Source organism: Vidua macroura, chromosome 1, assembly GCF_024509145.1.
Source record: "Vidua macroura isolate BioBank_ID:100142 chromosome 1, ASM2450914v1, whole genome shotgun sequence".
NCBI classification, from domain to species: Eukaryota; Metazoa; Chordata; class Aves; order Passeriformes; family Viduidae; genus Vidua; species Vidua macroura.
This window is the reverse complement of record NC_071571.1, coordinates 89,185,222-89,199,781: the sequence shown is the minus strand read 5'-3', so window position 1 is coordinate 89,199,781 and position 14,560 is coordinate 89,185,222. Positions and strand designations below refer to the sequence as shown.

Sequence of the window (14,560 nt, the reverse complement as noted above, 5' to 3'; positions counted from 1 at the left end):
CTGTACTTTGATTTTGCATGTTTTTTCTCTAACTAAAATACATTTTAAACTGTATGTCCATACTTTCTTCTTATTTTTCTTTTTTCTTTTGGGACAGAAATGCCTCTCTTCACTGCTTACCCACGTTTCTGCCTCTGCTGTAGGATGTTACATCCCTAACTTGTCAGAGTACAGTTTATGGAGTATCAAAAATGGTTCATGTCCTTAACAGCTAATACAAAAAGAAGTGTTCTTCTCCACTAGCTGTGGCACTGAGAGAACTCTCTGGCAAATTTTACAGTGTCTTTTTTTTTCTTTTTTCTGGTACTGTTCAAGTTCCTCTTTAGAAGAAGAGTGAAGAATGGCAATTCGAAGATGCAGCAAGATTTCTGATATTTGTATGCAGTCTGATGCTCTTTCTGTCTCATATACATTCTCCACAGACATAAATCTACACTCTGGCAGCTCAAATGCTTGTAAAGAGGGGGAGATATCACTACACAGAGATTAATTTTTTTTAGAACACCTATCGTTTGGTGCAATCTGCTGCCTCCCAAAGGCAAATAATAATAATATGAGGGATATATTCTCTCATAAAATTATTTTACTGGCCTTTTTCACCTTCAGCAACTGCTGGTTTTGTCCCTTCTGACATTGCAGCATGTGCAGAATAAAATTTTATTTGCTTTTGGTTCTAGAAGCTTCTATTTTTACAATATTTAACAAGTCAAATGATTGCTAACTGAAAAGATCCTTTACTTGTTACTTTTTACTTGTTTACCTCTAGCCTTACATATGATAACAAACTGGGAATTTTCTAATATGCATGGATCACAATTATTTTTTCTTTTGCTCTGTCAACTCTGTGAGACAGATTGAAGGAGCCATTGGAAATAGAGGAATTGATCCAGCGTTTCCGTGCCAACATTGTCATCAGTGCACCAGAGTCCTTTGAAGAGGAAGAGTGGGCTGAGATTTCAATAGGTGCTCTGCAATTCCAGGTGTGACCTTTTCTCTCTTGTCCATGCCCCAGTGTATCACAAAGCATTTTGATTCCTGGAGATAAACCAGTTTTTACAAGGTTTTGACTAGAATATGGGCAGAAAACTTTGTGTAGATGAAACTTACGAAGTGTATATAAAAAAAAAAAAGTGATGTGTCCCATGACAAACATACATCAATATATTTAAGAGGCTTTGCCATGTTTTTCCACACTTCTATTGAATTTCACTATTCATAGCATTTCTTATGTTTATCTGTATATCTTACCTGTACCGAATAATAATCAGGTTTTTTAAGGCAGAGTTTACAGCACATATTTAGCCAGCACATCAGCAGAGAATACTTGTTGCTGTTAAACACAGTAGTCCAAATGTAACTTCATGTTACTGGAAATCAAGCAACTAATGGCCAAAAGACTGGACATGAATACTCATGGTCTATTCTTCTCTGTTGTATACATCTTATCCTAGTCTTCATTCAAGGAATGTTTCTAACTCTAACCTGGTAGGGTTTTTTGGTATGTTCATAGCTAACAACATGCTGTAAGGAAAATGCTGAAGAGTCAGACCTTGTTTGTAAATACATTCTTTCAAGAAAAACTCTTAACAAAGAATCTGTAAAAGCTACATGACACCTAAGGGAATCATGCACACATGTATTAAATGTTCTGCTGAATTTGTCTGGCCAAGAGATATGAAATATGTATTTGAAGTTGCTTTGCCTAGGATGTGAAAGTGGCTTATTCATTGTTTTCTTAGAGATTATAATTTAAGTGTGAATGACAGGAGTACCGAGGTCAAATCTAGAAGATGTGATAGGCATCACTTTTTTTTTTTTTTTTCTGGTCAATATGCTGTAAGAAACTTTTTCAGCAAGGGTGGAAAATATTGCTTATCTACTCTCTTCTTATGTGTACTTTGATCAGTATGCTGCAATATGAGTTATAGAAAATTGCTGAAAAATTCCTATAAGTAAGGAATGAGGAAACCGAAGGACAAAATCCATGGTGAACAGCTTGTTGGAGGCTGGAGTTACACTGGGGAGTTCAGCTGAGAATCCTGTTGATAAGTTACTGTAAAACTACAAAATAAAAGGCATTCCTATTTCTGGCATTGGTATACTTTAGGAATACAAGGCAAAAATAGAAAGGCTTATGTAACTTGCATTGTCTTTTCCCATCTCTGCTAGGTCCTTTTTCAGGTACTGATGTAGTAACAGTAGAAATTATGTTAATGCTTCCTTTTGCCACAAAAATGGTAGAAGCTGTTGAACAAAGTATAGTGGGGAAAAAATATTTCCTTCTCTGTCTTGTTGTTCTTTTAATTAAAAAAATAGAGCTGTGGAGAATAATTTTCTAAAAGAGCTGATGTTTGGTGTTGATGATTATGCTGAAGAGTTATACAAGCAGTCTAGATGCATCTCAAAAACCTGAAATATCACTTCAGATCAGCACATAAAATGTTTGAAGTGTAGAGTTTAATTATTTGCCCTATTTGAAATTTATGGCACATTTTACAAAAGTAGAATGTGTATACTGGGATACTGTAAGATGTAATTTCTGTAATGTACAGCTTTTGCTAAAGTTAGGGATGCAGTGTTAAGTGAAAGTGCAATATGTCATCCTTCTCCATTTTAAAGCTCTAAGAAGAAATTTGTTGCAGGCTTAGTTTGTTTTTTTTTTTTTTTTTCCCTAAAAACATACTTTAGTTCAACAATTAGCTTTAAGAACAACTACATATGATGTTAGCATCACGTGTAATAGATGATAGAGGATGAATTATTTCTTCTGATTTGGTAAACTTGTATATTTAAATATTTTACATTCTGAGTATCTAAAAGTACCATGCATATAAGAAATATATTGTGCATTTCAGCTGCACTAAAACGGTCCCAAGAAAAACCTCCTTGGGTTGAATCCTGAGGCAATGGCTTAATTTTGTATTGAGTTCTTTGGGCAAGCAGCCTTGCTAACCCACAGAAGAAGTGAAGCCATCAGGAAATACAAATATGTAAATGTCTAGTATTTCTCAGATTCTGTCTCTGGGAAAGTTTTCCTTAAAAAAATTAAAAAGTGAATTAAAAATTCAGTGAGATTTTTGCAAGTAGACCTACTACATTAGGTAAACAGACTTGACCTTTTACGTAATGAAAAACCACAGAAAAGGTATGCAAAAGGTATATGTTTAATATATTATGATGATCAGAAGCTTGTACTGTTCAATGCTGTACTGCTTTGATAAACAGCTATGAACTTTCTTTAACTAAAATTTCAGGTTGTGGGTCCATGTAGCAGATGTCAAATAATCTGCATTGATCAACAGTCTGGGGAACGGAACAAAGAAATTCTGCAGTCCCTGTCTGCTGCCAGAGGTAGAAAGGTCAGTACAGTACTTCAAAATAGCTGTAATGAAAGATGTAGTGACTTTATTGCATGGGTAGTGAAATATCTGCTGAGCGAATATTCACAGTTAAGTTGTTACCATTTGGATTTTTTCTGCAGAAAGAGGATGCACTTACAAACTAGATATGGCATGGTGTATTTCTATAAAATGCTCAATACATTTTTAATTCAGAAATGGACTATTACTGTGCATTATTTTTAACTGTGCTTGCTTTTATTCTGTATGTACTTATTTACAGTGTGTTTATTTTATTCTTAAAAACACAAGCTGATGCACTGATGTCTTTTAAGAAAAGAAATATGCTGAAAAATCAGAAAGTGTTTGAAATTATACAGTTGGAGTGTAAGACTAAACTTTATTCTTACCCTGAGAAATTAGATAGCAGGAAAAACAGAGCAGATGTGAATATAGTCAAAGTGGAGAGTAATTGCTTAGGAAAGTGACCAGAAAGTAAGTGTGAAATGCAGGTGTCTATTTGAGGTCCTGCTTCCTAAGGCTGCATTGCTTCTTGGAATTGAGAGCGCTCAGATGATGGCTAGACAGTTTTGGCATCCCCAAAGCCCCACAGATCTCCTCATATTTATTTATTTAGCTGAAAATCCTTATTCAAAATTCATTGCTTCCTGTTGGTTAAGCTCCTGTTGTTAAAGTGTCTCAGGCAGTCGGGGCTCGGGAGTTTTGGCAGTACCTGCCAAACAGCAGAGACGGGGCACAGCATCGGCACAGAGCAACAACAAATAGGCTGAAAATCATTCAACCAGACAGTGCACAAACAAGTTTACAATACTGCATTCAGTGTTTGGACAGAAAAAAAAAAAATAATAAATTGATTCGTCTCAGTGATTCATTAAGCAAACAAAGGGCTTTCCTTTCATTGGCTGTTGTCCTTGGTGAATAGCTCCTCTGGCTCCGTGTCGGAGCCAGCCCGGTGCAGTGAGCTGGGGAGAGGCGCAGGCAGGGCCGGCTGTCGAGGCACAGCTTCCCGCTGACCTGAGGTGACTTAGGCTTGCACAGCAGGCTCTGCTCCAGGTCACCGCAGTACGTGAGCCTTCGTGAGATGAGCTCCTGGCCACGGTGGGTGCCTGAGGACAGGGGCCCTTTCCGAGTAGTGTGAACAAAAGCTGCAGCATCTGGGACCCTTCAGAGCACATTTGGACACTCGGGACAGGGATACTCCCTGCTGCCACATGAGGCAGAGGGCTTTTTCTGTCCATATGGGTTTTACTGGATTATGACTTGAAACCTCTGTGGAGAGAAAGCGCTCTGTACTCAGCGAGAAAATGGCAACAAAACCTTACTCAGGATACAGATTCTCAGGAGAGGCAATGCATCTTCTGCATGTTTCCCACAGCAATGAGCTCCTCTCTCATTCTGATTAACTCAACAATGAAGAGATTTTCTTGATGCACTGCTAGAACCAAGTGGCTCATTCAAACAGGACTAAGGCAAAGAGAGCAATCCAGCCTCAGGAGAAGCAGCTGGCGCCTGATAAAAGCCCCGCTGCGAGACGAGGCAGGCTCTGCTGATCACCGCGGGGGAGTGCTCTCCCTGCCTCAGCTGCGCCGATATTCACGCTGCAAAGACACGGGCATTCAGCCTTTTTTATTTTTTCCCAGCCTTCAGCGCTGCTGGCAGAGGTAGTCTTGTGAGCATGCCCTGCTCTGCCTGAGGGTGAGTCCCCTGGCTTAGCTGACAATTGAAAGGGAGAGTTTGAACTGGTAGCTTTGCCTGGTCTGAGAAGACCTCCGAGCCCATTCCTCCTGCAGGTAGCCTCTGTGGTGATGGGCACCAGCTGATTATCAGTGAGCAGCACCCAGGAAGGACTATGGCATTTTAGTGTGCTCAGCAGACCTAACAGAGGACATGGATCCAAACCTTTCACAGCGCACAGTGGGGAGAGAGAAAGAACATGGAGTTCATGTGACTGTGTTAAATCGCAGAGCTAATCCTTTGGTGACTCATATCTCTACCATGTGTTTTTCTGCTAAGGAGTCATCTAATAGACTTAATTTTCTTTTTTCTTTATCAGATGCAGATTCAGTGAAGGAATTCAGCAGTGTTTGCTCCCATCTGTCAGTAATCTGATTCAAACTACAAAAAAAAAACAAACAAAAAAAACAAAACAAAAAAAAAAAAAAAACTGTTGCAGAAAAATAAGATTTAAGATAGTTTCTCAGGTTTTTGGAAAGCTGCTGTAACAACTTGATTGCCAAAACAGTAAAGATACTGCAGATAGAAAAAAGACCCAGATGTCAATATTTACCATTTTATTTTGGTTTTTCCAAGAACACCAACCTGAAAAATTTACATTGAAATTTATCAAACAAGTAGCCCAAATAGCAGCACTGCCAATGAACTTCAATAATGAGCTAAATAATGTAAGGCTTGTAGGAGGTAGTTCAATATTTATTTCTAAAATCCTGTTTTTCTCCATTCCTCTGAGAACTGGTGCTTCAAAATGAAAGATGGAGCCTTGGCATAGATGGATTGCAGCTGAAAGTCAGAACCAGCTACTGTAACTAGCCACCCAAGCAATTTACATCTTTCCAGATAAATGCAAAGCATGTTGCTGAAGCCTTGCCAGCTACTTTTTATGAAACCTTTTATGTCATTCTTTGACACAAAATGTAAACACCTCTATAAAGTGAAATTAAGCTCTGCTTTCTGAAGAAACACTCATAAAGGATTCCTTTTGTAATTTTTTTGACTGGAAAGATGAGCTCTCCTCGTGTGACAGAGTGCTCTCTGTTACTGCAGGAGATTAGGAAAGACTACATAACTCCATTAAGCAAATGGCCACATGCTGTTTCACATGCCTCACCACCTGACACAAACCACGCATGGATGGAAAAGGGAGAACACAGCATTCCTGCCTCTTTGGTGTTTTGCAGATGCCGTTTAGCGCTAATGATAGCGGAAGCCCTGTGCGTAGATTTGCAGCAGTGCTATAGCTGGGACTTGCTGGCAAGGTAGCAAAGGGAATTATTGCATTAGCAGGCTGCCCTGGTCTAAATGTATGGGTAGCAATACATCAAGGGAAATCCATTATGTTTGCACATGCCTTCATACGCTAAAATGCTTGTGTTTTTTTTCTGGGGCCTGTTGATCCTCCTTTATGTATCTCACTGTGCCTTGGGAGAGCTTCTTTTCCTGCAGAATTAGATGCCATGCCTTTGGATTGCTTACTGAAACATTAGCAAGGATAGCAAATGACCTCTTGTATCTGATGCATCATTATCATTATTTTCATAGTAACGCAGGGCTTTATACCATGCAATGCTTTTTATTCAAATATCTGGAACATTTGAGAACACTGATTGTTGTAATAGGCCTCTGAAATAATATAGTGATTTTTCTCATCGGTGACTGAACTGGAAAATGTATTTAGTTAAGGTAGAGCAAAGGAAAATCAGTTCTTTAGGAAACATTCTACAGTCCAGATATTTTCAACAGAACAATATGGGGTTTTATTTACACCAGCTTAAAATTTTCCCTTTTTTCAATATAAAAAAATCAGCATGTCAGAAGTGAGTACTTCCTCTCTCCTATTTTGTAAGGCTTTACATTCTAGTAAATCTAAAGCTAAAAAAACATTATTGCATTAAAATCTTTGGGTGAGAGGGAGGCTATGTTATTGTATGAACAAATGATCCGACCTGGACAGGTAAATTTATCTGCTGGGATATGGCCACTGAGAGGCAAAATCCAGAACTCATCCATCCGAAACTAAGTATTAGCATGCAGTATGATTTATGTGCTTGATACATATTCTAGCAAGGAATTTCCCTACCAGGTTCTAGTCTGTGTTAACTGATTCTTTTGGAGTCATAGCTTGAAGGCATCTCACCTCAGGCCTTTGTCAGATGTAGCCCCTCAGGTTTACCAAAGGGGATAGTACACACAGGGTATTTCTCTGTCAGTGAATTTCTGAGCAGAGCGTATTACTGTTGATTCAGTAAATGAACTTGAAACAACATGCAAAAATGACAGCATTTCATAGCTCCTCCTTTAAGTGAGTGTGATGACTATCATATGATTCACTGTTGGCAAGAATATGTATGTTTTGTCTATTTCTCCCAGCAGTGAAGTGGTCTGCTTTTTCCTAATCAAGAAGCTTTAATTTTTTGTTCCTCTAACATTTTACAGTGATGGGAAGAATCTTGACTGCCAGATAAAGCCATGGTGCTCACAGTCCTGCACTCCCTGCCCAGTTCTTGGTGTGTTCTGGGAAGATTATATGCAGAATAAAATGCCCTTGAAGTCAGGAAAAGGTAGCAAGCAGAGATTATGTGGTTCACTGTAATAACTGCGAGCTGTAATCTCTGCATCTGAAAGCCTCATTTTTCATCAGAAATGGGAGGATTTCTACATTTTATCTTTCTCTTGAAACAGAGTTGAAGTGGCAGATGCAGCTTTTATAGTTGCTTGGCAGGGGTGTGTGTATGATTGCTATTATCAGTACTTGCTGAGTCATTATTTGTAATTACTGAAAAAAAACAGGGAAATTTACTTAAAAGATGTTAAATCCACTTCTGGCAATTACAGGCTAAATTTTGGGTTTAAGAACACTCACCAAAAAAAAAAAAAAAAAAAAAAAAGTGGTTGGCGATTCTGAATGGGCATTAGTACTAAAATATGTATACCATCAGTGTATTATCACCTTGGAAACTCCTTAGGCATTACTCACTGAAAAAAACACTGAGACTTTAGATGCCAAATCAGAGAAGGAAAATACTAAGGACCAGTATTAAAACAGTATTTGAGAACTCCTGAAGAAAAGATGCATTTTCTTAAATAATTCTGAATGTTTTAAGTGCATTAAAAAAAAATTCCTGCTAAATTATTTTCAATAACAAAAATTGCTAAATTAAGTTCTTCACCGTGAACAATCTGCTCAGATTTATTTTAGTCTCATTTTAAGATACATTAAAATGACAATACAGTAAATATAAATAAAAACTTCTCATGCATCAAATAAGCTCATTTACATGGATGAGATAAAAAATTCCTTCCTGTGTGCAATGTGGTGTAGCATGAACTAGTATTAATTTTACAATATTTGTTTTATAATAGCTTGATTAAAAAAAAAAATCATGGCAACTGTCATTTTTGCACTAGGGTATAGGAGGTGAATCCAGCTTATTAACCTCAAGGCTGAAAAATACATCATTTATGCCAATAGAGAAACTTGTCAACGAATGAGAGAAAAGCAAAAATGGAAAAACAAGACTATGTACTTTAATATTTTAAATGAAACAGTTACTGACACCATTACAGCATCATGGTTGGTCCAACAGAGTCACTGTGCTAGAGGGCTGGGATCTTACAGTAGTGCAGTCATTCCTCAGCATTAACCTTACAACACTGACCACAAGGATGTGCCCTGTGTCCACCAAGCATTGACACCAATACAGCCACTGGTACCCAAAAAGTGCCAGCAGTAGGATAGGCCTGAGAGGTCCAGCTCATGCCCTCTACATGTCACATGCTAGTGAGATGAAGGAATAGCAGAGGTAGCCAAAAATACCTAAGCTTAGGGCCCATTTTTTCTCATTGATGCTTAGGATTACAAATGAAGCAGAAAGACCCAAATCCAAGGTCTGAGGCCATGTTTGGATAGATGTCTGCTTTACAGCATCTCTCTTACTTGGGAGTAGGTCTCAAACTTACTTCTCATGAATTCTAAGACTAAGAGCTGTCCTCTGTTACATCATTGCTTCATCTTTATTTAATTACACAGTGAAAGAATAGGAGACAACATACTGCCTTCATATTTAGTCTGTGAAATATGCCCCCTTAAATTCATCTATTCTTATTTTCTTTATTGCAATCCCTTTTACCTACTATTTTTTTAACCTACTCTAAATGCAATTCACTCAATTTCAGGATCATTGATCTGAACAATGGCATTAAATGTAATCACAAATCAGAAAGGATAATAGAATTTTGTATTTGGTTTGCTTATTTTTTTACTTTATAATGACTTGCACATTTTGACTGTAGTCTACCAAATCAAAATACTTTTTTTAAAAATCTGCAAGAAGAGACAAGAAAATTAATTTGGGTTTCCAAGGTCCTCAGTTTAAAGAGCAAAGACTTTCTGAAGTCTAAAAATCTAGTCTAAAAGACTTTCTGAAGTCTAAAAACATAGTATTCAGAGTTACTTTTTTTCTCTACTTTACATGTTTTTTGATTAACTATTATCTAACTCTTTGGAAAATATTGTCATGAGATGACAAATCTTTTTCTTGCATGTTTCTAAATTCTCCACTGCTGGAAAAGAAAACCACAGAACCACACCATTTTCTTCCTGTGACATTTCCAGATCACACCCACAACTGTAACACTCTACTGCTTGAGATCAAGACCTCACATAAGAATGCAGACACACAGATCAGGTCTTTGGTGCCTGTGAAGGTTGCATGGTCAGTGGGCAAAGTGGATATTCCATTTTTCTTTTCTATATTACTCAGTATCCCAAAGAGATATTCTAAGTTTTTCTAATATTTATGCAGGATGGATTCACAGGTAATGACTCTTAACAAGTGGGAACAACAATAAAACAAACTTTCTGAATATTTTCTGTAAAACATACTAGAATATTCATAAAAAACAAATGAAGGGAAACTCACAGAGGCCAGGCAGGTTAAAGTTCTGTTAACAAAGCAAATAATTCATGGCAGGAGATGCAAGACTTCTTTACTGTTGGAACATACCAGTGTTCCCATGCTGCAGAGCCTTTGTTTGTGACAATACATTAACTGTATTTGTCAAGGAGCCAGAGCAGACATTAAATAACAAGATTGTGAGGGAGTGTGAATTAGATATACGATACTATGGAGCTCATGATGAAATACTGTGTTATTTATCCACTTACTTAAGTTATTCTTCTTGAATAGCATGGCATTAGCTTCTGTTTACCAGTCTATTATAATTAATGAGTTAAGAATGTTCTTAATTACATGGACATAGTACATACCTTCTTATTCTTAAAGCAATGTATTTCTTCTGAACATATCTGGATTGTGAGATCCTCTATAGATTTGATTTCTATAATATGCCTTGCATCTTAATAAATATTTTGCTTTTTTTTCAGACAAACTTTGGCATATACCTGATGAACCAGCCCTTGTGCTCACCCTTTTCAGATACTTTATCAATTGGGTCTCAAGTACTTCCAGTGCTGAAGGAGAATACAGAAATTCAGCCTCCGACATCCAGTGAAGAAAAATGTTCAGGATAGATTCTCTGGTGGAGATGAAATTTTTGTGCATCTACAGGGAAAAGTCAGTAGTCAGTTACTCAGAAAAAAAAAGAAAAAGCTTCCACTCATTTGCTTCTGTTAATTTTCTGTTTGCTGTAAATGTTATCAGATGGCAAAACTGTTGATAATTACAGCTCACCTACATGTTTTTGCTTGTGATTAAGTTGCAGCAGACATAACTCTATTTGCACAATTGCTTCAGGATGCAACAGGTTTGATCAAGTCTTACTGGTGGATGACTCCCAAAACAAACTGAACTTTGTTGTCAGAAAGCCGCATCTCAATGAAGGAAAGTAAACACAACAATAAACTACTTCCTTCTACTGCTTTGTCAAAACCCCAATTAGGAGAGAGGATGCAAGGCATATTTTAGAAACAATGTGGGTGGGAAGAGTGGCATGAGAGTAGCAGTGCATTCAGCTTTTCCAAAAGGAAACTCAAGGTGATATGTAGACAGTGTGAAAGCAATGGAAAAGGGGGAATTATTGGGAAATCTGTGTCTCCCCCTTTGGAAGTAGTGTGTGAGGATGCCAGTAAAGCATAAAGATAATGAGGATTCAGGATGCCATTTGCAAAACACATTCCCTGTGAAGGAATTCAATCAATTTGTTCTCAACTTCTTTCTCTTCCATTGTTACTTTTCCATCTGATTTATTTTATGTGGTGTCTTCTCTCAGATTTTTTATGTAATGGTGTCCCTGCCTATGGAAGGGGAGTTGGAGCTAAGTGATCTTTAAGGTCCCTTCCAACCCAAGCCATTCTATGATTCTGTGAGTTCCACACTCTTGTTTCCTTACATATTTGTGGATGCTGACATATTATTTTTAATTAGAGATTTTTCAAGTAATACAGTCATTTTCTATACAAACTTAGTTTATCCTCAGCAATCTCTAATGGCCACTTAAGGGAACTCTCGAGAGTTTGAATGTTTCTCCATCGCAAACAGGTCAAAGTATTCTTTTTTCTTACCCTTTGTTCATGTCATAATGCCTTTCTTAAACAGCTGTTGGAAGCTCCTAAACAAGACTCATGCTTTCTGATTCATGAGAGCAAAAGTCTGAAACCTTAGTCTGAAGTATCAATTATTGTGAAAATTACAAAAAATAAATAAAGGAAGACATGGAGCAAAAAAGAAAACCCATATGGAAAGTCGATGTAAATCAAGACTGAATACATTGAGGCCAAGTGTTTTATGACCCTCAGCATGTGTCCAGCTAGCTATGGGATGATTTCATGCTTCCAGGAAGTCCTTCTGGAAAATTAAATTCTCCTAGACTGGCTGCTCTATTGCAATCTGGGAAGTGAAATTTTGACCCTGCTGAAAGCACCATCAAAACCCTCATCCAGTATGATTTAAGGGCAATTTTGGCTCCAGCTTTGTGAAAGTGCTTCTGGCTGAAGCAATCCTTGAGTTGTTTGAGCTTATCCCCAGAGGGAGGCAGGCAGCTTTGTGAAAGAGTTGGTCAAACAGTCATTCTGAAAGGAGAGCGACTACCACAGAGCAGCAGAGAATGGGAAAAAGGAAGCTCATCACCCAGTGCACAAATCAGAATTCAAAAATGTTCTTCTTTCTCTCTTTCCTTTTTTTTTTTTAATATATGGGGTTTTTTTCCTTTTGTTCTTTTGAAGAACTGGTTTTACTCACTTCAGCTGGAACAGTCTCTCAGCAGAGCTTTGTAATGGAAATGAGAAGAAACATTATCTGTTTCTTACAATCTGCCATAAAATACGTGGGAAGATAGGTTTTTTATATGTATGTAAACTGAGAATCAGTTTTGAGAGTTGTACCTTCCACTTCAGAGCCCAAGGTCTACTCCTTGATGCCTGCTTTTAAAAGCAGGGAGTTTGTCTCTCTAGTAGTCAATTATTTGAGGTTGTAATGAGCAGGCTTTTTTGGAACCTTGAAAAGCAGTTTCCTGGTATCTAAATCTCTTAACTGCTTCATTCTTTGCCTTTCTGTTATGCAGAGCATTGCTTTGTGGGGTAGAAAGCCAGCATAGCTCTGTATTGCTCATAGACTTAACATGAAGAGACCTGTTGTATGCTGACCTTCAGTGATCTCTGGTGCTCTGCTCTGTCCTCTTCACCTCACCACTGTGTCGTTTGTTTAAAATGGCACAGAAGTTAGAAAAGGAAATTGAAAGCAATCTCAAAAAGCTCTGTTTCACTCATTATTGCATTTAGTACAAAATAAGTCACTTTGGTACACAGTGGCTTGACAAATACTGTTTGTGAATATCCATAATGCAACATATGATAACTGTGGATGAGAGGATTTGAACTTTAAAAATGTCATGCTTGGTCATTTTGACCTATTATTTACAGTCAATTGCACATTCTCTCTGCTGTGGCTTGGTAATATTAGATCAAGAATAATTTTGCCATTTTATAGGGGGAAAAGAATGATTTTCTCTGATGTATGAGCATAGTCATTAGTATAGTCTGTACATTTCCCAGAAGGAACATCCTTGTGGTACAGTGGTAGGAAATGTCACAACACTTCAGATTGATGGAAGATACATAAGGAATCTTTCAGCTAAATAAAAGATAATATTTCCCTTCTAGTAAGTGGAATATTCCTGCCAGTACTGATATGTCTTTCCATCGATGAAGACAAATTCTTCTCAGTGACAAAACTCTGTGGAAAATCTTGAGGTACAAAACATCACTTTTAAATGGCATTCACTGTAAGTTTGCAGAAAGAACAACCCCCCCATAATGTGAAAAAATAGTTCAGAGGAAGAAGAAATTTAGCATACTGCAGCCCCAAAGACTGCAGATACAAAAGGGGCATAAACACTTTGAAACGCTATATTAAAAAATTATGTGTTCTATAAGGGTTTATTTCTTAACTTTCCAAGTATATAGAAAATAAGACCACTTCATATGAATGTAGGCTCTTTGATCTAAATACTCCAATTACTGCCAAATTATATCTTTTAATAATTAAATAATAATTGCAGATATATATTTACCTTATATGGATAATAAATGTACTTAATACAGTATTTCCAGAGTGCTATATGTAGAAAGTCCTCTATATGTCTGAAAATCAAATGCTTATTTACTTGCAATGAATTATCATTCATTGCAAGTAAATAAGACACGTTCCATTCTCTGTGGGACTTAGCCCCTTCTCAAATCTCAAGCTAAAAATGGTGATTGTTACAAGCTCTAATAATAGCCAGAAGGCTGAAATCACAAAACAGAAATAAGCATTTTTAAGAGAAGTTTCTGAGTTCTGTGTTTTCTGATATGACTAAGAAATTTCAGATTAGTTTATGATTTATATACTTTGAATGGTGTCCTTCAAAGTATACTAAAAATTTTAGGGCATCTTTCAGTCAAAATTACATCAAAATCAAAATAAAGGGCTGCATAAAAAATGTGATTATTCTTCATAAATTGTAGAGATTATGCTATGCAAGTCTTCTTTCATCTGGTTTTTAACTTCCTTGGAAATTAAACCAATAAAATATGTATTGTGTTTGATGTGTCTGCTGGTGGTGGTTGCATTCCTGACCTTCAAGCTCATGAGGTGCTCAGTTCTGCTTGGAGGCGTGGCTGGGCACATGGATGATGTGGCTCAGGACTGAAGAGATGTCTCATCGCTGCTGGGATTCAGAGGTGAGGTGTTCCCTCCATCTGTGTAGCCACATGCCAGTCAGCTGCACACCCAGGCTCTGCACAAAATGAACTCATAATCACTGGTTTCCTTTAAAATATGTACAGTCAGTCCTGTTGAATCCATCTCTATGTTATCCAGTGGTTGGAGCTTTCACCAAGAGTGAGATTGTGTGAGAAGAGATGGTTTATTTCCCTCTCCTTTGCCTGGAGGGATCCAACACTGTTTTTCATCACTGTCTAACCTGTCAGTCAATAAGGAAGACTAAACAGGAATTGGTGTGTGTAG

The 14,560-nt window shown here is 37.5% G+C and overlaps 1 protein-coding gene across 1 annotated transcript in view; it reads left to right on the top strand.

The window, feature by feature from the left end:
- MOCOS (molybdenum cofactor sulfurase) overlaps nucleotides 1–14,139 on the top strand; it is a 212,421-nt gene extending 198,282 nt beyond the window's left edge. Inside the window, exons 13-15 of the mRNA XM_053993714.1 lie at nucleotides 854–980; nucleotides 3,255–3,359; nucleotides 10,480–14,139. Coding sequence (XP_053849689.1) covers nucleotides 854–980; nucleotides 3,255–3,359; nucleotides 10,480–10,626 — 379 coding nt within the window. The 3' untranslated portion in view covers nucleotides 10,627–14,139. The remainder of the gene's footprint in view (nucleotides 1–853; nucleotides 981–3,254; nucleotides 3,360–10,479) is intronic.
- Nucleotides 14,140–14,560: the final 421 nt, after the last annotated feature.